This window comes from Pezoporus wallicus, unplaced genomic scaffold (genome assembly GCF_028554395.1).
Source record: "Pezoporus wallicus isolate ANWC-B61680 ecotype Strahan unplaced genomic scaffold, APGP_CSIRO_Pwel_v1 contig_6807, whole genome shotgun sequence".
In the NCBI taxonomy this organism is placed as follows: domain Eukaryota; kingdom Metazoa; phylum Chordata; class Aves; order Psittaciformes; family Psittacidae; genus Pezoporus; species Pezoporus wallicus.
The window spans coordinates 2,311,626-2,338,213 of NW_026636431.1; the positions used below are offsets into that span (position 1 = coordinate 2,311,626).

Here is a 26,588-nt window from a genome sequence, read left to right on the forward strand (position 1 = left end):
CTTCTCGATAATTGTCAATAGCTTAAAGATTGAAAATTCAGCAAGGTCTGACAAATCCACAGCTGATACTTGTTAGCTATGGATCCATCACAGGTGTTTTTCTCATAAAGCAGACTGCTGGATCCAGTTTTTGCACTACCAAGAAAAGAAACCCTTTTCAAGTATGCATAGTCTTTAAATTTTGTGAATGGAGATCTTTTTTGGGTGCCCAGAATAAGTTGGGGTTAATCAAGAACAAGGTAAAAGACAGGGCTCAAAACCATTTTTTGTTTGGGAGAAAGTTGCATTTTCAGTACAGTCTGAAGCAGCTAAATTCAACCGAGTAAAGGTGACTGACTCAGTTGGGCTAGTGAGACAAGCTTATGATGGTTGTCATAAGCTCCCTTGATGGAGCCCAGTGAAGCTGACAGCTGTCTGTGTGAAAATCCAAGATGGGTTGGAGACCTCAGCAGATCAGTACATGGCCATACTGTGTTTTTCTGCTCCAAGCAGTGCTTTTCTGCTTCAGACATTTCCTCGTGGAGAGGAAATGCCACTGGGGAGATTTTACCCTTTTTAAAATGTTAACCTGTTTACTAACAGGATTGACACAATCTTGCACACATCTCTCAGGCTGCCCACATTCTGTATTGATTTTTTTCCTGTACTGTAAAACATACGTACATACCTCCTATTAGAGATGTGTCAGAGGTTTCTGGCATTGTAGTTATTACTCCAGAAGGTAAAGGAGACTGCAGTTAAGGAGAGCAGCCTTCCTGAAACACAGCCTGGTGTAGCTCTGCAGTCGCAGCTGCTGTTTTCACTCTTCAAATGTGTTTGGGGTTTGTTGTCTTTTTCAGAAGGTGCCTGGTTTGTTTCACTGGCCTCATCCATAGTGTACATTCATTTCTTCTCTCTTCACTTTAGGTTTTTTTCAGACATTTATCTGAGTGCGTAAAATCTGTAAAGCCTGTAAACCTTGTCCCTCTCATCCAGTTAATGATGACCGTTAGGCTTAGCTTGCAACAATAGCAGTTACGTCCTGGCCTGTGTGGATTGAAGGAGGCGGCAGCATGCTTCTTTTGCAGAGGGATGCAGCAGTTGCTGTTGCAAACTTGTCTTTTGTAGCATCTGTGGTATTGGTGACACTCAAAAGCGGCGATCGGGCGCCTGCTTGGTAATGAGACACCGCGGGAGCCCGCGCTTGAATGAGGGACGAAGATGTCTCTTCTCCCGGCTGGGGTTTGTTGGCGGAGGTGGGGGAGAAGCCGCGGATCCGAGCGCCCCCCTCCGCCCGTGTGCTCCCAAGGTTTCAGCTGCAGGGGAGCCGGGCCGGGAGCTGCACTCGGCTGCCACACGCCGGGGAGCAGAGGCTGGTGGCTCCTGAAAATGTGCTTACTTAGAATCCTAGTCACTGCTTGCTGCTAATCTGCCACAGGACGAGCCTTGAATGGCAGTGGGAAGCAAACTGCTCCCGAAGAGTCTCACTGCGGACTGCACTGCTCGGATATCAGGTTTTTGGTTTTTTGTTGTTGTTCTTTTTTCAAGCAAAATTTGTGGGTTAAATTCTTTTTTTTTTGTCTTTAGGCCCAGTAGATGAGTACATGTTGCCATTTGAGGAAGAAATTGGCCAGCATCCCTCCCTCGAAGACATGCAGGAAGTTGTAGTTCATAAAAAGAAGAGACCTGTTTTAAGAGAATGCTGGCAAAAACATGCTGTAAGTCGTTACACAACCACATTCTGCAGTGTTCTGTCAGGATTTGAATTTCAGATTTTGTTAATCCGGTGTTCTGTTCATACTGCTGCCTTTAAGGAAGAATGTAAGTTTAGTAATTCCAGTAAAAGAATTAAATGGACTGTAAACTGGGATGTTCTTAATCTTAAAATATTCTGAGTGATTAAAGAGTGATTTTTTTTTTTTTTTTTTTTGTAATTTTACTTATCTTTCACTATTTTGATGAAAGATTTTTGAGGTTTACTTTTGAATGCACAAGTTAGTATATTTAAGAGCTAATAGCCTTGATTACTACAGGAATGCTATAAACTGAACACTGCTATATAGGATAAGCAGTGTTGTATGAGAAATATCTGGGATTAGTTAGGGAGGAATTCTATGATTCCCAGGTCTGCTTCATGGCTGGAGACTTGCAGTAACACCACTGCTGATTCCTAGCACTCTTCAAGGGGAGCAGGAGGAATGCGGACCTGTTGGAGCAAGTCCAGAGGAAGCCACGAAGATGTTCTGAGGGCTGGAGCACCTCTCCTATGGAGGCAGGCTGAGAGAGCTGGGCTGGTTCAGCCTGGAGAAGAGAAGGCTCCAGTGAGACCTTAGAGCAGCTTCCAGTGCCTGAAGGGGGCGACAAGAAAGCTGGAGAGGAGTGGTTTAAACTCAGTATGAGGAAGTTCTTCCCTGTGAGGGTGGTGAGGCCCTGGCACAGGTTGCCCAGCGAAGCTGTGGCTGCCCCATCCCTGGCAGTGTTCAAAGCCAGGCTGAACGGGGCTCTGAGCAACCTGGCCCAGTGGAAGGTGTCCCTGCCCATGGGACAGGGTTTGGAACTAGATGAGATTTAAGGTCACTTCCAACTGAAACTGTTCTGTGGAAATGCAATTTTCTATTAAATTGCTAGATTCTGATCACTTCTTAAAACTTGCTGCTAGCTGTGTATACCATTCTTTTTTTACTTCGCTTTGTTTGCCCACAGGGAATGGCAATGCTTTGTGAAACCATAGAGGAATGCTGGGATCATGATGCGGAAGCCAGGTTGTCAGCAGGCTGCGTAGAAGAACGTATTATTCAGATGCAAAAATTAACTAACATTATAACAACAGAGGATATTGTGACTGTGGTCACAATGGTGACAAATGTTGACTTTCCTCCCAAAGAATCCAGTCTATGATAGATAGTTGCACTGGTCACGGAACTGACCACCGGACTCTTCACTGGAGCTGCTAAAGCTAAGGGGACTGCTCACGTCATTACTGTTTGCTGCGTGAGAAGAATGGTAAGTCTCTCTGGAACAGCATTAAGAGGTGTTTTTCCTTTATTTTTCCCTTCCTCCTCCCAAACACGGATCCCTGAGACTTTCTGCATTCCCTGTGTACACCTGAAGGACACGTGACTGAGAAACGGTGACATGCAGTTAAGGAACTTACATGAAGAATACAGACCTGTTCTGGCTAATCAAGCATTTTAAAAACTGACGCCCAATTTCTTAATACCTGTCAGAAGAGACTAATTCCTTAAATGAACTACTGTTATTTTTTTTAAATCAAACATTTCATTTCAGATTTAAAAAAAAAAGGGTAACTTGTTTTTATTGCATTTGCCGTTGTTTATAAAAATGACTATTGTAATGCGACTATGACACAGCTTGTGAATGTTTAGTGTGCTGCTGTTCTGTGTACATAAACAAAAGTAATCAAGTGGGTTATAGCAAAGAGGCTTCCAAGTATTACTTAACCTCCCTCAACAAGGTATACCTCAGTTCCACCTCTGCTAAATTATGAGATTGACAACACTAACAAAATTTGAATAAATCGATCCGTGTTTTGTAAATGATGTATTGCAAATTCACTGTGTTATTTAAAAAGGGTAAGCTATGCTTTGTGCCGATAGTAAATGGCCATTCCTAAAGCAGTGTTTTAGCCTTTCCTTGTACTAGCTTGTTGTGTATAAAAAAAAAAAAAAGTGCTGTTTATTGAAACAAAATTTTCCTTCCTCTTTTAGTTTAAAGCTTTTCTCTTACCTCCGCTTCCCAGAGTATCTCATGCATTTATTTAACTGAATACTATTTAGGTTTGCTGTGTCTGAGGAATATTTGAAAACTTAAGCATGACTTTTTTAATTTTCTGTGAGCTGTGACACTGGAAAGCTCTGAATTCTTGTTCTTTTTTTTTTAAAGTCTTTTTCCTATTTATGTTTGTGACAAGGTCTGCATAGCATGTTTTCTGTTTCACTAAACAGTATGCAGTGGGTTCTGTATCGCTGTTTCAGGATCACCTCAGGAAGCTCAGTTACCCCAAATTCTTTACCCCTCTGCTTTGAGATCTACTTAACACTTGGTGCCATCTTATCAGTGAGACTTGATGTCATTTGCAGGTGCAGGTTTGTCCTGGAGTCACGTGAAAAATGCTAGCCACAGGTTTCAGATTATGAATGCTTACAAATTTCAGGGAAAATTTAGCTATAACTTAAAATATACAGTGACTGTTTAGAGGTAACGAATACCAGTGTCCATAGCATAGACTCTCAAAAACTGAGGAAAACCCAGTGAAATTGCTTTTACAACTCTAACTTTCTTTTTGAGTTTAGGAAGTTGGGCCTTATTTAAATTGCAAAGCGACTGGTAGGTTGGTAGGTGCCAAAGCGCTTCTCAGAAGTTCTGTTTGACTTACACCTATTTGATCCCTTACACAAACTTCCAAGTAAAAGAAGCTTTATAAACCTCTAGAGCGCAGAACCTACAAGAGCTGATAGCGTGCTGTGTGCTCCCTCAGTGTTTTCTTTGTTTTTACATCGTGTGTTCAGCGTCTTTTGAAAGAAGCTGCTAATGCTGCAGTGAGGAGCTCACTGGGAATGCTGTGTGAAAACTGATCCATGCAGCCACAGGTTCTTTGTTTTACAAGTACACAAACTGACCTTCTAGGAACAGTAAGAAACCTTATGGGTGAAAAGGACCTAAGGTACTGTTGGCTGGTGGCAGGGAGGGGAGAAGGGTGCAGCAGTGACACCTGCCTGTGTGTGCAGTGCTGCCTGCCTGGCCTGTGCTGTCCTGCAGCAGGGGAAACATGCTCTGGTGCAACTTGGTGGTGCTCGGCTTGGCTATAAAAAGAAAGAAACTTAGTTTGTGGCCAGTTCTTAGATTGATGCTTTCCTTTAGCTTCCATTTTTAATTCAGGGGTGTTACTTTATGCACACAGTAGGAGGTGAACGTAGCTGCTGAGTTCTGAACAAGTAAGAACCCATTCATACATTGCTGGTGCTCCTAATGAGTTGTAACCCTTCAGTAGCAAAACTGGAGTCAATGCAGATTGTTTAATAATGTGTTACTCAAGATGCAATGGAAAAATTGGTTGGGTATAGAATACACATCATTGTGATGTCACCCTTCAAACTTCAGCAGCTGCAGGTGCCTGCAGCAGACATGGTGGGGACTGGTCTGTGCTCCCTCACGTGGCAAACAAGGCAGCAGGAGAACTGAGACAACTTGTCTTTGCATTTTAAAGCTGCCTTTGGTTCTCCCTAGTTAAATGCTGTGCTGCTCCCAGGTTCCTGGGTTTTAAGTAAGTGTCAATATGAAAAGGGTGTTCATAGTGTAAGTAAGTGCTTTTAACATGATTGCTAAAAATAATCCATGTCCTCAGAGCTGCTGTGTGCAGCTGCTTGCACAGGAGCTCATGGCACTGTGCAGGGGTAGAGGGCAGGGTTTGGTAAGGCTGGTGCCAGTGGAGTGTCTGCTGTGATATACCAGCAGGTGGTGGCCATTGTCCCTTGAGGTCCTGTGGCCATGAGCTCCTGAGGGTCACCAGGTCCTGTGGCTGGTGAGGAGCAGCTTGTGCCTTGTGCATAGCATTAAGCCACATCTCCTGAAACCCCGACCCAGACCTGCTGCCATCCGGGCCTACCCAGAAGCTTCAACCGTACACAACTCCACGCGTAACATTACAGGGCAAGATGCTTCTGTACTGCACCCTGCATGAATTTGTACTATAGCGTTTCAGAGCAGAGCCCATGCCCCAGTTGCTGTTGAAGTAGAGCTGTTGTTGGTGACGATATTCCAAACTACACCTTGAGGACTGGAATCCACCACTGTGCTCCTGCCAGTTGAGATTTTAGAAGGTTAGTGTGGTTTTTAAACGCCAATGTTGGGTGCGCTAACACTAAATTGTGGCCAGTCACCAGCCTTCTCCTGGTCTGACTGGCGTTTAACAGGACAGCCAGGGTTGCTAGTTTGCTCTTTCTCCAGCTTCTCTTTAATCTTTTCTTAATGGATTTCCTTTCATTAGGAACATTTGGTACAAAGTGCAGAAAGCTGCAATATATGTTCCTGGGCAAAATGATTGACGTAGCATCCTTGATGGAACATCATTTACCTCAGATACTCAACCAGCAGTACTTCTTTTTGGGGTTTTTGTTTGTTTTTATTTTTTTAATGCCGTTTCAGTCCATATACTATTCGTTACCTCTCGAGATTTTGGTAAGCAATTATTTTAACTTTACTCTTTGTATTTGTCAGTGTTTTGGGCACAGGTTGTTGTACTACTGTCAAAAGGTACTTGCTGTTTTTCTGCAAGTACTAAAAACAAACCAACCCCCCCTTGCCCCTCAATAAAGTGATTGTTAAATATTGTACAAATAGAAATGTATACTCTTTCTCCCCCACTCCCCCAAAAAGTTAAAATAAAAAATGTGACTACTATGACTTGCATATGCCTTTTCTCATATTGTGACACAGGGAGGACAGAGCATACTTGGCCAAAAGTAACACCCAAAGAGAATGGAAAAATCCTGCAGTTAAAATGTTGGCAGGGAAGTGAAGGCACAATCCACATCATGCCTGGCCTTGGAGATGGGAGAACCCACCCTGCCCTCTCAGGAGGGGCACTTTCCAGCTCAGGAGTTTTAACCAGCAGTGCAGCACACAGGGCAGGACACAGTCTCTGAGATGAGCTCCAGGGTGGGCTCCCTCCTGCAGGAGGCAGCCATGGGAAGGCTCCAGCGATGCTCCTGTAATTCCACGGTCCCTTCTACCATTCCTGTCCCAAGGCCTTGCCACCACCCTTCCCTTCTCCCTGGACAGCAGGGCAGCCACCTGCTGCAGAACTGCCCCTGTAGCCTCCTGCCCCTAAAAGGGTGGGGCTTCCTCCCAAGCCTTTATCCTGAATTAAAGCCAGTCCCCATTATCCCTTCTGAGCATGTTCAATTTCACCAATCAATGTACCTGTGGGTACAAGGGACTCAGGCTGTTGAGTGAGTTGCTCTGCCAGGGGATGTGATATTCCCATACCACACCTGCAGGTGTCTGTTTCGCACCACAGGGTGGGGAAAACCCTCAGCAGTGTCCCATCCGTAAACAAACACAGCAGCAGGACCCCGGGTGTGAGCAGAGGCAGGGCCAACCAATGTCAGCAGCTCTGCCCCCTCTGCAGTTGTACGTAAGGCACCTGTTGGTTTGTCTCCAGCCCCACAGCCAAGTGTTTCCATAAAAATAACTCTTTAACACTGGCATCACCTTTTCCCACCTCTGCTCTCTACTCTACAAGCAGCCATATTCCCCCTTCATCCCCATTTCAGAGGTGCACCTTGAAATGCATGAGCCAAACCACGCTGTGAGGAGGTACATGTTGGCTCAACACCCACTTTCCTGCCTGGGTAAGTACTTCTGAACAACATCTTGTGGCAACTTTTTTATTTACAGTTTGTGCTATCCTTGCAGCAAGGCTTTTCATGACATGTTGTGGTACCAAACCAATGGTAGCTCTTACCGGGGAGGAAGTGTACTTCTGACAGGTATCACTCAAGTACATATGCAGTAGCACGTACCTTCCAGGCAAAGCCTTCCCTCCCCCTGCTGCCAGACAGATTTCTCTCCCCAGCAATGAGCCACAGAGCCTGCAGGAGCTCTCTGGGGGGATCTGCTGGTGTTTCAGAGCTGCCCCACCACAGGGGGACACAGGCCCTGCAGGCTGTACCCTGCAGAAACAGCTGAGTAACCTGGATAAGGCAGGTTGTACTTCACCCCAGAACACCATTTGTTGTCATTAAAGGATAATTAATAAGTTTTCTGCATCAAGTCAAATTTGAGAAGAAAAAGTACACCAAGTATGAGCTTCAAACAGCATTTGAGAGATAACTGTGCCTTGGGGTTTAAGCCAGACCCACAGGCATTCGGGGTGGTGCGCCCCAAGGCAGCACCTGACACAGTCAATCCCAGACCAAGGAAGTCAAGATTTATATGAAGTGGAAACTCTGCACCAGAGGAAAAGCTGGCACCGAGCTGAGGTAAACAGCCAGAGCATTCCCCTTCATCACTGTTACGGCCATCAGAACATAACATTGGAGCAGTTCTCCCCCATCAATCAGTAAAGCTTCTTCCAAAAAGTTACCTCCTGTGGAAAGATGTGCCCTCTGCTGCAGCTCATACTCAACTCAAAAAGCTTGGATGCAGAAAGTGATGCTGCAAGTTCCAGAAAGTTCAGAGCCAGCTGAGTGATGAGGCTGCCCACTGCTTCACATCCACAGGGCAGTTGGGGTACGCCTGCAGGGCATCCATGATCTGAGTACTGTCCAACAGCAGCTTCATCAGGAGGTACTCGCGCTGAGCACGTATATTTGGTCTTTCTATTGGCCTTACTAATTCCAGCTGTAATAAGTGTTCAAATGCCTAAAAACAAAAAATAACAGAGGGAAGATGACATTGCTCATTTTGGATGACCAGAGACACTCCTGCTGGAAGCCTGTGATGTGCTAGCCAATCAGCTGTTTGACAACAGCTCCGGTCTGCTTCATATCCTTTGCACATATAGCAAAGCATGTCAGCTATGCTGGCTGATGTAGAATTCACTTTCCCTCTTAGAGAAACCATATTTGAAATCCAGTGTACAGGTAACTGGGAATGATGCTGTTATTTAGGGAAACCAATGGGAAGGTCTGTGCCAAGCACACACACAGCATTACATAATTTCCAGCTGAATGACACTATTGGAAACCAAGTGTGCTCAGTTGGAAGAGGGGAAGGCAGCTTTGACCACACAACTGGATTAATTCATCAACAGAAAAGGCAGCACCTGATGGTTTGTGACTAAAACACAGTTCCCAACTTGCACCTCAGACTGTAGTTGTCTGAGCAAGCCAGCCATATCAGACTGCAGACTGATTCCATACACCAGTCAGACCTACTGGATTAAGAAAAGCCCATTTTTGATGGGGTAAAGTTAACTGAAGTTTTGGAGAGCAGAAGTGAACTTGCTCACTGAAGACACCTATGCACATACACAAAGCTCTCCTTAGGAAGCCATCTCTGATAGTCTCACTGAACCCTTATCCCAAGTAAGTTAAGCTTCCTTAAGAAAGGCTTCACACTGGTACTAAACTCTTCCAAGTGGCTATTTCCCAGCTGGGCACCACCTTGAGTTCCCACCTGAGGTGCTTGGTTTAAGCTCTACCCCCTTGAAGGGCCCTGTCTTGCATCAAGAGCTCCATTTGACTACTCAGCCTCTCTGCCCTAAGAAATAAAAGGCATCTCAATACTTTACAATTCAAAAAAATAAAAAAGACATTTCAGGCTTACCTTCATGACAACAGGCTTTTCAAAGTTGTACATACAGTGTGCCTTCCTCTGTATGAACTTCTGGAATTCTGTAGCAGTAACAGGAAAAAAAAAGTGAGTTACTTAGGGGAAGTAACTGATGTAGGGTTGGTAAGGTTCAGGCATTTCTCTCACCATTGTAAACCATCTGGAAGTTAAAGGGTTCTCCTTCATAAACATCATTCAAGTGTTTCATAGCTATAATTAGGCAGATTTCCAGGACAGACAAACCTAGAGGGAAAGACAAGAGCTCTAAATACTTCATCTCAGAAATGCAAGCAGTTCTCATACTATTTTTATATGCTGTAGGCCTCACCTATTTGTGTAATACATGTTCTTAATGTAAAAAAAAATTAAAAATCCAAAATCTGAGAGGCTAGGTAAAAGAACACTTTTTTCCCCAGGTATTCAAAGAAATGGGCTGTTTCTGTCAAAAAGCAAGTAATGTAAATATAAATACAAAGAAAAGCCAATATTGCAACTGTTCAGTGACACAGATGTTCAGGAACACCAAGACGATCTCACTGGTACTGGACAGCATGTCATGAAGTGAGACTCTGAAAAGGTTATTTGTTACCTGAAGCTGAAGAAGTGACACAGCAAATCAGCTCCATGGTCCTGAGGAGACTCTGGGAAGCACAGGACCAAGACAAATCAAACCCTGTAAAACCTGGGAGCCATGAGGAAGCCATGGGCTGAGTTAACCTTTCCTGATCAGGGAAGCAATTCCCTCTTTACTTAGACTTAGTATCACATCATCAGGAGATCTGTATCTCTCTCACGTTTGTGCAGGTTCCAGAATGCTTTTCAGAGAAAAGCTTAGTTTTCTAGTGTAGTGCTCGGTACATCCCCTCTGACATGGTTTAGAAAGGGAGAACCCCCAGGTGGTGCGAAGGTGGCAGCAGCTCACAGAAACATGCCAGAAGGGCCTGTACAGCAGCTCAACTAATGGCAGGTAAGCGCATACAGCTGAGCTCCCAGAGTACAGAATTCAAGTTCAAGCTTCAGTTCTGTATCTACCCAAGCACAGACTGTTGCAAGCCACAAGAGGGTTTACTGCAACAGCTAAAGTACCTCCTGTACCCCCAGCTACCAGCACCGCAAGAATCACAGACTGGTTTGGGTTGGAAGGGACCTTAAAACTCACCTAGTTCCAAGCCTGCCGCCACAGGCGGGACACCTTCCACTAGCCCAGATTGCTCCAAGCCCCGGCCAACCTGCCCTTGAACACTGCCAGGAATGGGGCAACCACAGCTTCTCTGGGCAACCTGTGCCAGGGCCTCACCACCCTCACAGGGAAGAGCTTCTTCCCGATATATAATCTAAATCTTCCCTCTGTCAGTTTAAAGCCATTCCCCCGTGTCCTGTCATTACTGCCATTGTAAAAAGCCTCTCTACAGCTTTCATGTCAGCTCCTTTAGGCACTAGGAGCTGCTCTAAGGTCTCCCTGGAGCCTTCTTTTCTGCAGGCTGAACAAGCCCTGGTCTCAGAAGACCCCAGAGCTGAATGCAGCACTCCAGGTAGAGCCTCGTGAGAGCAGAGCAGAATCACCTTCCTGAACCTGCTGGTGATGCAGGAAGGGGTCAGCATCTTCCCTTCCTCCACCATGTCAGCAGGACTGACACACAGTCAAGGCTAGTTCCTTTGCCCAGGCTACCAGTGCTTTTTCTGGCTAGCACTGAAGCAGCAAACTAGCCATCTGGCACTGCCAGCTGTAAGCCCACATCATAGTGGTGCACTGGCCAAGCTCTTTACTAATCTGTAACTCCATCTCTAGTTTATTCAGCACCGTTACACCCACACACGCATACGAATGCCCAGGAGCATTCTGTGGGAGCAGTATTCCCTGTGCAGCTCATACCAACAGGCACACTGCCCTAGACAGTATCTCTTACATCAGAAGTTCAGGGAGGGACTTGAGTTTCATACTCCCAAGAAACATTTGGGGGGGGGGGGGGGGGGGGAGAGAGGGGAAGCTGAGCTTTACCATGTACAATATTTGCTCTTGAGTCCGTTCGATACTGCTTGCTTGCTTCATGGAGATCTGATGCAGTGACAAGTGGGTGATGCACAGTAACATTACTTACAGCGAGCATCTAAAAATAAAGCAGCAGACATTTTTCACTTCACTTAATTACTAATTACCGGACATACTTTCTGCTTGGGGGTGAGATGCAAAAGAATACATTTCCCCTGGAGTCACCTACTGGAAACATTAATGAATAAACCCCCATACACAGTAAGCTCATACTGAAAACCTTGTAAATAGCTGGTAGCTACAACTACATTTTGCCAGGAAGGTTTTCCAGGCTTAGAACTTTAAAGCCTTCTCACTGGAGGACATAAACACTCATTACCTTGTTTATATTAATTTCAGTGCATTAGCATACTTTAGTGATTGCTGACTCACAACTGGTTTAAACACACCTTTGTGACAGGGAGCCAAGGAAGTGCCTGAAGGCACCACTCAGTTTACAGAATGGGAGTGACCCCTTCAGAGCATTTGCTAAAGTCTCACCTTCTTGCAATATGAATCCTTAACAACATTCAGTTACCTGCCACAGGAAGTGAGTTTTGAACAAGTGTAAGTTAATAGATAGGTAACTGACCTCTTCTACCACCACCCTCCAAAGCTCTGGATTAGCCCCAAGGCTTTCTGCAGCAGCAGGCACACTGCAGTGACCTTCACTTGCTCTTCAGGACCTTAACTATCTGCCTTGTAAATACTTTGTGGACAAAATGAAAAACAGATGTTTTTAGTGACTATTTCCTACTTTTGCAGGTCTGTGTGATGAAAAGCTTATTTTCACTGAGGTCTTTTACCATGAACATCCAATGCTATCTACCACCAGTCCTTCTCCATCCTCTTTCTCTCCTTACACACAGGGCTCAAGAAGAGGCTGTTCAGACAGGCAGCCATTGGCTTTTTTCTGGCATTCACTCAAGCCAAAGAGACAGAACTGGGTGCCCTTAACTTCAGAATAATCTGCAATCTTGTAACAAACTCCAGTAAAGAGAAGACTATCAAAAAGAGGGCTTGGATCATGCTCTCTGTTTCAAAACTAAAGCAGAAAGTCTATGATCTAGTTTTTGGAGTGACTGTAAGCCCAGCACTGGGTAAAGCTGTCAGCACTGAAGACTCCAAGAAGAGCCCACCGCCGAGCAGAAGGTTAAAATCTGAATCCTTGCACCACATAGGATACACAGGTACATTCAGTGGGGTTTTCACACCTGACAAAAACACAGATTTTAAGATGGTTAAAAAAGAAAAAAAATCTCTTTGGTAATCAATGTTAGTGCATTTATATTAATTGTACTAAAAAACGTAAGTGAGGGAAGGCAAGTTTTGAGAGAAATAACCATCTGAGAGAGCCTGACCATGTGTTAAGCTTCAGCTCATTTGTCCTGACATCACGAAGTTGACCATCAGAATTGCCTCCTACTTACTGAACACAGAATTATTCTCTCTAATAGGGGAGGAGCAGTCTAATTTTTCCCCACACAGTGGAGGTGGCTTTCCTTCTACCCCTAACATAACTGGGAAAGGTTGGAGCTACCAAGTGCAGTTTTGAAAGCTTCCTCAGGCCCTTGATGCCAGATAATGTGATCACTTGGAAGACAAGCATTAACTTCTGTCTCAGTATTTTCTAGGGATTAGTAGCCTCAAGCTTCCAGCATCTCAAGATTTAAAAGATTAAGATCACATTTCCCAGAGTAGCGTCACGGTAACGGACAAATTCAGGACAGCATCTAGGCTACCTAAATTGCTCCACGTATCAAACCAGCTCTGGAAAACAAAGTGGCACCTAATCAAACAGTTCACAAAGTGATTTTATCTGATACTCTGCACAAGAAGAAATTGGAAGTGATAAAAGAAAACAAAAGCATTTCTGATGTGTGAAGAACAAGACTTTAGGCATATGAGAACACTCTTACTGAAGAGGTACCCAGGAGCAACCAGTCCATAAAGGCAAGGAACCTGGTATCGCAGCAGGGGCGATGGCTTAGGAAGAAGGAGGAGTGAAAAAAAGGGATGACAACAACAAGTATTTTGGCTTTAAGTGAGAGTTATTCAACTAAAAGCAGTTCCATAAAAGCACTGTGTGCTTTTATGTTGGAAGTGCAGATACCCACACAGAATTATGCTAGAGCAGCTCAAGGAACAGGCAAGGAACACCGACACACCCTAACAGCGCCAGCAGGATGACAAAGCGGAGAGCAGAAGGTGATGCAAAAACACAGTTAAGCCACAGTAATAAAAAAAAAAGCACCAAAATTTATTGATCTTTGAAGAGAACACATTGATGAACAGCAGCAGGTTCAGTACAGGGACAGATTTAGGGAAAGGAGGAATATTTAGGTGCAACAACAGACTTCAACATAGCAAAAGCAGGTTTCAGTACAAGCAGTTCTCAGGATTCACCAGCAACCAAAAAGAATCTCAGAAAGGAAAAAATAATTTGAAAGTATTTCACCCACAATTTTGTTTTATACATGGAAAGGCCTGGAAAAAATTATTTTCAATGCCAGTAGACTGGCTTGAAAGACACAAGTGCTGTTTGCGAGTTACTGAAAAGCAGGACAATACTATACACACATCAAAATACATACCAAGAGCAAGTGAAGTGAGCGCAGGTCTTTACTGTAGCGAAAAAGGTTCTGCAGCACGTCCTGCACAGTTTTATCCTCTGAGAGATGCTAATTAATAATTAAAAAAAAAAAAGTAAAAAAAAAGCACTACTTTAATTGTCTCAGCAAATACTTCCTATTCACCTGAAAAAAATACAGTCAGCTGACTTTCAGGAAGAGCTCAGATTACATGCGACAACGCAGTTCTTTGTGTCTAACCTTAACTTTCTGGTCTTCTAATTTTACCTCTGGACTTGAATAAGCAAAGATTCCCTATCACAATTTACCACTCTGTATCAAACTCAAATAGTGAAAGGCAATACTAATCTGAGGTAAAGGCTTTGCACTTATTAACTGGCTTTACTTTAGAAGTTTTACTAAAACCAAGTATAAAGAGCTTTAAATACCTGAACATTAGTATTCCATTTCTGTGCAAAAGACTCATCAGGAAATTCAGCAGGAAGAGCAAGCTGTTCCTTGAATATCTTAATGTATTGTTTAAAATCAAAAGAATTCATCAAATATATCTGTCGGTGAGAGAACCTTGACTTTACTCTCTTCTCCAAGAGCTCCAGAATATCCTTGGTAAAAAAAAAAAGTACAAATAATAATTAAAAAGAGTAGCTGCATTTAATGCATTCTTTGCTAGAATGAAAACTACAAAACACCAAAGTAAATCCTGTTGAAAAAAAAAAGGAATTATTAAATTCTCAGGCTTGAAATGTTCCAGCAAGACCTTTGCTAATTATTATAATCCATGTGCCCCAAAATGCCCAATGATTGGCCATTCACCCGAATCACGTGTTGCACTACATCACACGGGCTAATTAGTTGCTAGGATACCCAGCAAAATTTCTCCATTGATTATGTAAATATTTCAGTTACTTAAGTCTGCATTGAAGATATTTTAGCCACTGTGGCTCTAGATCAGTTGTCTAGTTAGTAGATAGGGAGGTTGGCAGCTGTCAGTTCACATGCCTTTTATCAGACCAAAAGAATCCAGCTTAAAAGTACCCCAAAACACTTAAGAGCTAGTATTTATCTTCCAGGATTGCCACACAGAACTAAGCAGGTCTGCCATCAGGTTGTCAGTGTAAGGGAGAACAGCTTACTTTTCTCAGAACATATGGTAATAGATGGCATCAAAAACAAGCTGTGGGGTTCATTCTGAGAAACCCAGTACTATTACCCTACCTGATATTGGCACAGAAGGATTGCACTCCTAGTTACTAGGAATTTTGGGTGGTCCCTTTTGTTTTTTAAGGGTTTAATGTGCATTGGTTTCAGTGGTTTTATTTCCACTAAAAAAAAAAAAAAAATCTTTAAGAATACTGAAGCTCCTCACCAATACAGAGCAGTAAGTGTAAATAGACAACCAACAATGCAAAATACAAAGACACCTTTGGATTTAGAAATCACAAGCAACAGAGACGAGAAGCAACAGCTATCACCATGGTATGGCCTCTGAAGACACCACCCTGACTACATTCCAAAGCAGAGCAATACAGGGATCTAAACAATGCGTGATGAGGATACCAGGCTCAGGACAGTAATCACAGAATCACAGAAGCATTTGGGTTGGAAGGGACCTTAAAGCTCATATAGTTCCAAGCCCTCTGCCACAGGCAAGGGCACCTAATAGACGAAGTTGCTCAAAGCCCTATCACAAAAGAAAAATCGGAATTTACTAAATCAATTATTAACTACTCTATTAACTTTCAGCAATGTGCCCAGCTAAACATCACCGAAGCCCAACCAACCCAAGATTTAGGCTGCAATGGAAGATTCTAATCATTCTTCTTGTCATAACCTAGCTATCTTTATCACTAATCCAGTTTACTGAGAAAAACAGTATATTTTTTTTATAAAACATCAACTTTCATAGTGTCAAAAATGTCATTTCACAGTATATGCAAAATCTGTCCACAGCTCCCTGCAATGTTACTGTAAATATCATAGCAAGTTTAAGATGGATCCTAAACCCATTTTGAACATGGTCATTTTATAGCAATAGTGCCCTAGTGAAGTGTTTGCTTAAAAAAATTCCTTGTCCCCAGAACAATGTTTTAAACACGGTAGATTAATATCATTCTCTTCTTACCAACTGCTGACCAAGAAACTGCAATGCCCAGGAGCCTCTCCAAAGAGGGAACAACAGTCCCTGCTAATATGAACAAGCCACATGGATAAAAATACAGCTCTCCTGTGGTAATACCGGACCACAGCCTTGTGTCTCCTTAGACGTGTAAACCTGCCCACCTAGCAGTGCAAAGGAAGGCTTTGCAGTGTTTTGGTTATCCAAGTTTGCTCTCAGCACTAATTACTGTATTTTTTTTTTTAATCACCCTTACTCCCCAATTCTAAAGTCAGAAAAATGCATAATAACAGTCTCTTAGTAAACTAAGCAAGGCTCCAGGAGAGCAGAAAACATCCCAACTAAGGCAACAGTCTCTTTAAAACAGCTGAAAACAATGAATGATAAAGTGCTGTTTCTTACCTGCCTACATGTAAGTCCAATAACTGTTACTGGAGTCTGGGCTGACTGTGATATATCAAAGAGGTTATAGAGCAGCGTCTGATTCTTGTGATGAACAAACAAGTCAAATTCATCCAGTATAAACAAGACTGGACAACTGCTAGCTCGATCTCCTGAGACAGCAATTTGAAAAGTTAGTCTGGTAACTTCATCGTTGGGCTTCCATCTCTGCAGCTCTCACAAACTCCCAGTTTAACAACTTACATTATTTTCTTTCAGCTTGTCATTAAGCCCTCCTTTCATTTAAGTACTGCTACGGCAGTAGAAACAAAAACACATGGAAAAATTGATAAGGTTTTGTATTATTCTGCCAAGCATTATTTCTGGTTGCAAGGGAAGGCAGACTTCTATGTTCTTTTTTTTTTTTAAAGCACTATTTTCAATAGCTTCAATCTGGATAAAAGAATCTGTGATCATCACATGCAAGCCTTTACAGCCTCAGTTATGTTAAATATGTGTTTGCTTGGGGTTCTGTATGTTTTACATTATTTTGTAACCATAACACGTTCTTGGGCTAGGTTTCTTCATAACACTTATACACGTAGATGAACACACACATATATGCTAACTTTTCATTTAAATGACAAACATGCATACACACTATTTCAGAACAGGGGCTACTAGTACCTACCCTTCCTTAAAGCTTCAAGAAGGAACGCAAGATTTTCAGCAAAACTGCCCTATACAGAGAAGAAAAATGTTTCACAAGAGATTTTCAATGTCATTCTCAGAACTGTCTAGCAATGCCCAGTTCAGGCATATAACAAAGGCCATCTCCTTCTAAACCCCTGCTCTCAAAAACTTAAAATGTTACTTCATGTTGTATAATCACCACCTCTACAGGACAAGAAAACGGGGAGTTAACCCTACACTGATCCACCTCTTTCCAGTCTGAAAACCCCAAACTAATTGCCTCAGACAGGCCAAAATTAGCAAGCAGAAGAATGTCTACAATAAGCTAAATTTGTAAGTACCATTATTTTTCCTTAAATAGCTAATGCACATGCATTTTCCCTCTACACGCACACAAAAACTGAGTGTTCCACTGAGAAACATCAGTATGCAGCTTTTTAATCTGCAACCTTGTTAGACAGGTCAAAGCATCAAACATTCATGACAGACGACAATGGATTGCTATGACCACCCTGCTTCAGTTACACACATTTACACCCTCTGAAGTACACAGGGTGCAAGATGGGAAGTAACTACATCTGAAGACCACAAGCCCAATCAAAGAAGGTAGAAAAGCCAATTAACTGTCCAATTGTAAATTGCATAAGCTAAGATAGGAAGTTGACGAGGGGACAGACATTCCTACAAATCAGTATGTTTCTCTGCCCATGTGCAACCAAAAGTTAAGAGTTTAAAGGAGTACTCCACAGTAACGCAATGGAGAAAATTACAGGAGAATTAAGCATATTTAAGTCCAGTTTTGCATCCAGCATTTTTGGAGGTGGAACTGTGGACTTTGAAAGGTTGCTCTAGTTCTCTGTTGAAAGGACAACCCATTCAAATGACTATGCTGAAATTAAATACTTGCCGTCTCCTTTTACTACTGCTGCTGTATTTGGGAAAATTTTAGCTTATGATTAGAAAGGGTTCTCCATTCTCTGTATCTAAAATCATTTGGGATAAGTAAGAAACCAAAGCACAGCCCAAGAAACAAGTATTTCCAAAAGATAATAAAGCCTAGTAACTACAATCTTGTATTCTGCACTGCTTCCAACCTAGTTCTCTGGTTTTTATTAACTGAAGCAGTAACATCTCTCTGTAGCTTTCCAAACACAAGTGATGAAAATAAACCTAATCTATTGCAATTTCACCTTTCACTCCCCTCCTAATTCTGCTTTAGCCACCTGGATTGGTATTATACACGACTCTCAAATACATAAACTCCGTCAACCTCACAGGCCCTATCAAGGAGCTTAAAAGGACCTTCTGTCACATCAGAAGATGGCCTCTCAAAAATACTCATTAAATACAATCTGAAGCACTTCCGCTATTCTCTTTACTACTGACTTCAGTACTGACGTAAATGAGTCAAGGCCCATTCAGTCTCAACAGCTGCAGACTATAAAGCCAGTTTTCTAGGCAAAGATTTTTGAGATATATAAGCAAAGAGTATAATAAAGTTGATACTTACAAAAACTTTATCCCCAACTACATTTTCCAGGTTCAACTGTCTGGTGATTTCCTTCAGGGCCACTTTATCATTAGTCTGCAGAAGCCCTGAAAGAATACATTTTTTCATGAAGAACTGGCAGTTCTTCACTCCAAGAGACCACATCTACTGCCACTGGAACCTTATCCAGATGTTTCTCTCAATTTCCAGCCTTACAAAGCTATGTCTTTTTATAAATTAAGACTAAACAGTAATAATTTTTGTTTAGTACATACAATAGAAGCAACCGAATGCAACGTGACATCTGAATAATGTTGTATTACTGACCATTCAGACGAACTTCCAAGAGGTTCCCTCTAACTTGTTTCATTTCCTTAAGCTCTTTTAAGACACGATTTAATAACTAGGGAAACAAAAAAGAAACAAAACAAAAAAACGCCACCATTATTTCTTTAGAAGGAGATTTATGTTGTAACAAGTGTACAAATTGATTATTAGCAGATAAGAAACAGTACATGCAGTTTCATTAAGTAATAATGTTTTTGAGTACTTTCAAGACTAAAATACTAAAATGAAAATTTCACATTCACTGTCATGACTGTAGCAATTACATTTATTCATTCTGCTGAATTAGTAAAGAAAGAAATGTAAAAATTACTACAGTATTTTAGTCACTCATTCTGGGGACTAGTATCTAGGGCTTTTGCCTTAATCCAAAGAATCTTTATGAGTTTGAGATGTGAGAGAATTTGTCTCGAGTTAGTATAGTATTCAGTTTCACTGCTCCATTAGATGCTGCAGAACAAAAACCTTTGTTTAAATCTTTAAAGACACTATGCTTTTGCCTTTCCTCTTTAAGTAAGGAAGCACGAAACAGCACATAATTACATCAACTATTGCTTATAAAAGTTAGGGGTCCCAAATATACAGTCTATCAAGAACTTGTTCTTGGCAAAACTTTTCAGAAACTTGTATTAAAATACATATAGAGAGATGAAATGTTAACTTCTTATGCACTTGCTACGCTTTGCTTTTGCTTCCTCAGCTAAGAATTTACAGCTCCCATGTACATGTATGTATACATACATACATATTTAGTTATATACACACATACAATTTGCTTGTCTCTAGCAGTCTTTTTTGAAAACTAAGATTTTCACTTGATATAAAATAAGAAAATAATTCATTTTGCATGTGTGATTTGTTTATTTATATTCAGGAAGGAAGGATCACAAATTTTGATCTTCACCAGTCTTATGTAAAAGGTTTGGGGGAAAAAAAAAACACTTTAAGTAACAAAAATAGTTTAAATAATAAAAATCATTAAAGTATTATTTTAAGTAATAGTTCTAGTGATCAGGGGGCATGTGGTGTTAGATGGATCATTCTGTTGTGGGTTTTTAAAAATCTTTATCATGTACTCCAATTTGCTTGCAGTATAGAGCTCATCCCTACTTTTCTACTGATACTGTATTTAAAAGCAGATATAGTTAGACTCCTACTACAGATGCCAATATTTACTATACGGAAATGTTAAACAAAAAAGCATATGCACTTGATTTCTCAAGTTTATGCCCAATAAGAGGATGCCATTCATTCAGGTTAGCCCCTTGGGCAACAATCTCAATAGTACCTTGAATGTCTACACTGTAAATAATAACAATCTAAAAACTATTTTCTGCACTGTAAAAGGATGTGTTGCTTACTTACAAATCTGTAAGTCTAATAAAGAAAAACTAAACCCCAGTTCAAGAGCAGGAAGTACATAGGTGGAGGAATCCTTATTTGCCATGAGTTTATCAACTCCTTCCACACCACCACACCATAGTATTTTGGCAATTATACTTCTGAAGTGCCATGTGTAACAGAAGGTAACAATACTGAATCCTTCCAAAATGTAAAATAAAAAAGCTACCAATAAATTGGCAGAATGACTGGGGTCAGCTCTGCATGGATATGTTTACCACCTATTAATTCATTACTACTCAACTATATTTAAAAGATTGAAGGCCACTTGCTTTCGCACCTGGGGAGATCTCTGAAGTAATTTTTGTAATTTTTCAATCTTCAATACTTTTTGCAGTAACAGCCAACCTATTCATCAAATTATATGCTCATAAAAGACTTTACTGTTTGCACAATATTAAAGTATATAACCCTTAGATGTCAACCCTTCACACACCTCAACTAAAAAGAGTTTCTTTAAAATACAAAACCTACACTTGTAAACTAGAACTGCTATACATTATTCTACCTCCAAGCAATTAAGGTAACAATGTTCTTCAACATGTTTAAACCAGGATTAAGATACTTCACCATTCTCTAGATACAAACAGCTATAGTTGTACCCGTCCTCAATCTACTCCTTTCGGTTTTTGGATGCCTTTTCAGTCATTTTTACAGCAGAGGCCCAACAGCAATAGCAGTTTAACTTGTAAAGAGTATGCAAAACATGGCTTTAATTGCAAAGATGAAGGCAACTCCTTCGTGCCAAGAACTACAGAGATTGCAATAGGAGAAATGCTGAAAGGAGGCAGAATCCATGATGTTGTCAGATCACAGAAAGACAAATGCAACTTGTTCTGATAAAATTATTCCCATTTTACATGTTTTGGGTACCTGTGGTGTGTCACAAAAGCTGGTGAAGACACAAAAAGAATTCCAAACCCAGGCATACTTCTGCAAGTCACTGCGAGGATGGACCAGTACGTGTTTTTGTCAGCAGCACATGAAGCTGTTCTATTTTACAGAATCAGTAGAAACTCAGCATTTGAAAAATTTCAGAAGATTGTTAAGAAACCAATTTCTCCATTTGTTATTCAACAGAATTAGCTCACAAGAAGTCCTAGATTAATCTGAAATTGCATGTAAAAAATTAGCAATTCTCTCTTTACAAACAGGTAGAGATGAAAATCTAGCTCCAAAACCTCCCAAGACTTCATTGGGGCCATCTAACTTGTGCTTAATTTGACCTCATGTAAACTTTTAATACATGTTTATACCGCAGTCTTTCCTGATCCTCGGGGTCCAATAATGAGGGCAGAATTACTTTCTCCATGAACTGTAGTCCGTTTCAGCAGATCCAGCAGATGTCTGTGTTGACAACAGCAATAGGTTAAAAACTTCAAAGCAAACAACATTTACTGAAACTATGGAAAATTCAAAGACTCCTTAGAACATGAGAAAACTTGATGCTTTTCAACTTGCTCTCAGAGCTAACACTCAGGGCATGCAAAACGGAAGACAATAAAGTACAAAAGGCTGAGCGACCACATCTCTTAAAACAGTTTAAAATATTAAAACATGCAGAAGTCGGGAGCATCACTAAAATTCTGTCATTCTTCCCCATGAAAGGGCAGATTTCAATAACTATTTCTTCCTTAAAAAAAAAATTAAAAATGGAAGATTGCTTTCTGTGATACTACTACAGTTCACAAAAAAAAAAAAAACAAGATTGGCAGACAGATTGAAGGAAAGCCTTGACACCAGCAAAAATTAATATTCTAGTGGAATATATTCATTTTGACAATCTTCACAAAACTGATTATACGCTAAATTCAGGTATTCAAAGCTTGTGAATGGTAACAGCAATACTGAGCTTCAAATTCATATTCTATTCCCATCTAAAAGAACAAAAAACAACTCTAAGTTATCTTCAGATAGACTTATTGCACAGTACCACATTTAAAGTACTTATAAAAACTACTGACACTCCCAATTGCCAAATGCTTACAAATGCTGGGGCTTTTTGTGGGGGGGTTTTTTGGTGTTTTTTTGTTTGTTTGGTTAGTTTTTTTACTTACAATATTGACATTATGCAATTGCTTCTAAAGGAGTGATAAAGCCATCATGTAACAGTTGTAGAAAATGTGTGTGGGTTTGCTCACTGTTTGGGAGCTACCTATAGCAAAGAGCCCAGATACATCTTGAGAAAGAAAATAAGAGTTGGGAAGTTCATTATGGTTTTTCTCCAGTTCAATTCACCAACGGTGGTGTATTAAGCAGAGGACAGTCTCTAAACTGTTGTTCCGAATTCCAATATGAAGAGGGGAGGCTCACTGTGTAGAATACTAACATCACAGAAATACATTTTCTCACAACATGCCTACGTGAGCTCTGCCTACATATGACACCACACTTAATACACTAACAGCAGAAATGTTATTTTCCTTTTTCTAACAGAAAGGAAACTAATGCTCCCATCAGGTGATTCAACTTGCATAAAGTTACTCTTGGAAAAATTGATGCAAGTTCTTTAGAAATACATTTTTTCAAAATTTGACCTGCACCTGTAAAAGGTTTAGTATTAAGATAGCATTAATGTCACAATAGGTCCCTTTTTCCTAACTTTAACCTCCACATCTGGATGACCCCAAGAAGTTTTGAACATGGATCCCTACTTCAAGAAACACGATGTTTGCCTCTAATGTTTAAGATTAACTTTTAACACAGCTTACCAATAAACAGGCAGAAATCTAAAGTAAAAATAAAGATTCACAACGAGAATTAAAATTTTTGCTTGTTCAGGTCATTAAATATAGCCTTAGAATATGCACTAGAAGTATTTTCCAGGCTCAAAAATAACATTTCAGGAATTACAGATTTGAAACAAGGACAAGAAATACAAAAATCAGAGCAATAGTTGTATTAACTCAAAATCCGAGGCAATTTTTAGAAGCACTGTGCTGTAAGCCATTTAAGCCTATGTAATTTAGAAAAACAGAGGCAGCAGAAAATTCTAACTTCATCTCATTATTTTTCTACTGTTGTTAAAGTCAAAATTACTTAGTCTGCTCACTCACCGGTACTGATGTTCAATCCCGAACAGTTTTCCAGCAGCACAATGGTGACAGAATCTTTCACGTAAGATTTTCTGCGCCTACAGATACAACACAAGAAAGAGTGCTTGGGATGTACCAATAATGTAACTACAGCAATAAACCCATAGGAAGAGCATGGAAATTTTAATTGTCATCACTGACACAGGGGTCTTGAAAGCAAGAATAACACTGCAGCAGGCAGCAATATTTTACGGACTCCTATAGCACAGAAAATTCAGCTAAATGATAGCAGTGTGTGCCTTTGTCTCTTCTGCTACAGTTCCTTTCCTTCACCACCCAAAGGGATGTTACACTTGCCACCGGAATGATGCCAGTAGTTCGTCTAATTTGTAGTTCTAACTTCCTGTGTAATATGGGCAAACAAACATTTACCAGCTGACTGAAAGAACACATAACCCACTTCATTATTCCCCAAAATCCTCAATGAATACGTTTTTTGCATCGCTCACAACACCACCGCAGCCTATCAGAGTAAAATATTGGTATCAAATTTACAGTTACTTTGAAGATTCAGTTCAGCTACCTTCTAACACTTGGCTAATTTGTAATTTACAATGGAACTATTACCATCAGCTTTCAGCAGTTTTGGTTTAAAAATAAATACACGTCGATGCACCTCCGTGAAGTACTCCTCAGCAAGTCTAAATAATGGACAGAAGATGGAAATCTGTTTCACTAATAATTCCACTTTATGGAATGAATTTTTAGTATGAGCTGTACTTGTCTGATTTTTCAGTTACTTCTTCTTCTACTAAAGCTTTACTGATTTAATTTCCAAATTTATTCTGTTTAGTGAATAATACAAGCAGTCAGCATTGCCCGTTCACAAGTGAAAAAGTTTTCCACCTGTAAAGGGATTTTATAAGTAAATGAAGAAAAGATTAAAATATCAGAAATCACTAAACCAGAAGTAATTCACTACAAAATTCATCACGGTTTTTAAGCAGTCACTTTGAGGAAACAGAAGAATAAAGGTTAAAAAAAAAAAACAACAAATGAACTGAAAACTAATTTGGCAGCTGCTGTCCTGCCTCACATAAGCTGTTAAAAACAAGCCACCTAGATCCTGATTCACCCTGCAAACTGGGAGATACAGAATCTGATTAGGTAAAAATAGATTTATGCAAATCTGCTGCTACAAATCACAGCAAAAGCTCAAGACCATCCTTTACTGTTAAATCATTTATGTAGCACTTGAAGCAAACATCAGGTGAGAAGCTGAAATACAGAACGTAAATACAAAAAAACATTTAGAGCCCTAGAAATTATATTGTGCATCTGTATATGTCTCTTTAACTGCTCTAGTAAAAAGTTACAGAATGACATGGATGGCAGAGGATGGAAAAGTTTCAGAACTTAAAGTCAACCAATAAGATGTTACTAACCTGTGAAATGCATTCTCCATTTGCTCCACCACTCTCCTTTGCCTTACGCTTACTCATTGCAGAAGGCCTGATCTTTAAATAAGAAAAAGAACATAAAGGTTATACTAAAGAATACGTCTTTCTAAATAATGTTAATCAGAAGTTGTATTTCAATGTTAGTAAACCAAATTTAGTATAACCAACAAAACCTAGTTAGTTCCTAGTTTCAAAGAACTTAATGTTGCAATAAACATGTTTTCTTAACTGATAAAGATGTGGTAAATTCACCTTACCAGTGAAAAAGACCCAAAACATTTAAAGGTTTTTTAATTCACTTCTGCTTATACTAAATCCATGTTTTCGTGCAACTTCTGAAAGCATCTGCTTTAGGATGCTTTTCAGTGCAACACAAACAGTGCCTAAGGTAACTGACAGGCCAGAAGTCAAGGTCTGCCATCAAGTTCCTAATGGCGATGATTATTCTCAGCAGGCATGCCAAGGTTCACTACGGTGGCACACGCAAACTGATCTATCACAGAAGCGGGAGTGGCATTTGCAGCATTTACGCTTTAGGCACATCACTGTGAACCGCCACATCGATTACTCTCCTAGTACATTTGTACATCATCCGACCAACCACCAAACGTAATTCATATGTTTTAAATGTGTTTCAGGTAGTTCAAAACTGTATGCTTCTGTAGCTGGAACAAGCCACAGGCACATGGTAACGTGTTAGGTCACAACATTTAAGTTTTGACATTACCAATCGGCTACCCATGCTTAAACTGGTGCAGCTTATAATAACTAGTATCTCCCTAAAAAAGATAAGCAGAAGCCAATCGTCCTTCTCCGTGCTAAGAGAAAGCTTCCAAGACTTTCTCCACAACAATTTATGCTTATTTTAGCACAGCCGCTTCTCTCAGTTTTGCTCCTTCTGTTGTAAAGCCAGCACCGTTCCGCCCCTAGCGCGGAAGCTATGCCTCAAAAGGACAAGACCAGCTGCTAAAAAACCCACACAAATGAAGTCCTTACTGCGGAATCAGACACGAAGGAGCGCAGGGCACGAAATCACAAAGCAGAGACTGAACTGAACCACTTAGATGAATCGGACTGCAACAGAAACAAGGCTACCGGTCGAGGAGCATACTCCTTTCCGTCTTTTACCCAGATACCGAGCCGCCGCATCCCACCGAAACCTCCCCGCGCCCGGGCCGAGCTGCTCGTGCATGCCCAGCGGGCGGCGCCGCTCCCGCCTAGCACCCACACCCGAGAGACGCGCGCTCCCGCCTCCGCGGCCTCCGCAGAGTTCCTGGTGGGGCGGCCCAGCAACGTTGGCCTACGGCAGTGGAGCAGCAGCAGCAGCAGCAGCAGCAGCAGCAGCAGCAGCAGCAGCAGCAGCAGCAGCAGCAGCAGCAGCAGCAGCAGCAGCAGCAGCAGCAGCAGCAGCAGCAGCAGCAGCAGCAGCAGCTGCCGCCCTCGCAAGCCAAACCCCCCCAGGACCGGCGACATTGCCAGAGCTCGAGGACGGAAAAAGAAGGGCGCCTCCCCCTCTGCCCTGCACTCTCCGCCCCAGAGCCGCCCGGCGAGGCGGGGAGCAGCGTGCCGTGCCGTGCCGTGCCGTGCCGTGCCGTGTCGTGCCTCGCCTCACCTGAGGCAGCGGCCGCGTTACTCACCACCCTCGCGCCACACGCTCTCCCGCCTCTCCACCGCGCCCCCGGCAGGCAGCGCGTCACTTGCCCGCCCCCCTCACGTGACCGCAGGCTGCCCTCCACCCAGCCCACTTCCGCCCCGTCCATGCCCAGCCACTT

The 26,588-nt window shown here is 41.6% G+C and overlaps 2 protein-coding genes across 7 annotated transcripts in view; one reads left to right on the plus strand and one right to left on the minus strand.

Moving 5' to 3' along the window:
* The window catches only part of ACVR2A (activin A receptor type 2A), a 68,509-nt gene extending 64,970 nt beyond the window's left edge, over positions 1 to 3,539 (plus strand). For both annotated transcript variants that reach the window (XM_057400275.1, XM_057400276.1), the window contains 2 exons: positions 1,567 to 1,697; positions 2,683 to 3,539. In XM_057400275.1, the coding sequence (XP_057256258.1) occupies positions 1,567 to 1,697; positions 2,683 to 2,877 (326 nt within the window). In that variant the 3' untranslated portion in view covers positions 2,878 to 3,539. The remainder of the gene's footprint in view (positions 1 to 1,566; positions 1,698 to 2,682) is intronic.
* Positions 3,540 to 7,374: 3,835 nt separating this feature from the next.
* ORC4 (origin recognition complex subunit 4) lies at positions 7,375 to 24,947 on the minus strand. 5 transcript variants are annotated; one of them, XR_008971082.1, is made up of 14 exons: positions 24,802 to 24,941; positions 23,378 to 23,454; positions 21,578 to 21,668; positions 18,903 to 18,978; positions 18,597 to 18,682; positions 17,085 to 17,133; positions 16,415 to 16,566; positions 14,325 to 14,498; positions 13,900 to 13,986; positions 11,276 to 11,384; positions 9,424 to 9,519; positions 9,271 to 9,338; positions 7,896 to 8,364; positions 7,375 to 7,839 (listed from the first exon to the last, which is right to left on the minus strand). XR_008971082.1 is itself a non-coding variant. In XM_057400277.1 (13 exons), the coding sequence occupies exons 1-13, from the start codon at positions 24,856 to 24,858 to the stop codon at positions 8,176 to 8,178; spliced, it is 1,311 nt and encodes a 436-aa protein (XP_057256260.1). In that variant the 5' UTR covers positions 24,859 to 24,941; the 3' UTR covers positions 7,375 to 8,175. The 5 variants fall into 5 exon arrangements, 4 of the variants coding, with proteins under 4 accessions (XP_057256260.1, XP_057256262.1, XP_057256261.1 ...); XM_057400277.1 differs by having other exon boundaries at positions 7,375 to 8,364; XM_057400279.1 differs by lacking the exons at positions 16,415 to 16,566; positions 17,085 to 17,133 and having other exon boundaries at positions 7,375 to 8,364; positions 24,802 to 24,947.
* Positions 24,948 to 26,588: the final 1,641 nt, after the last annotated feature.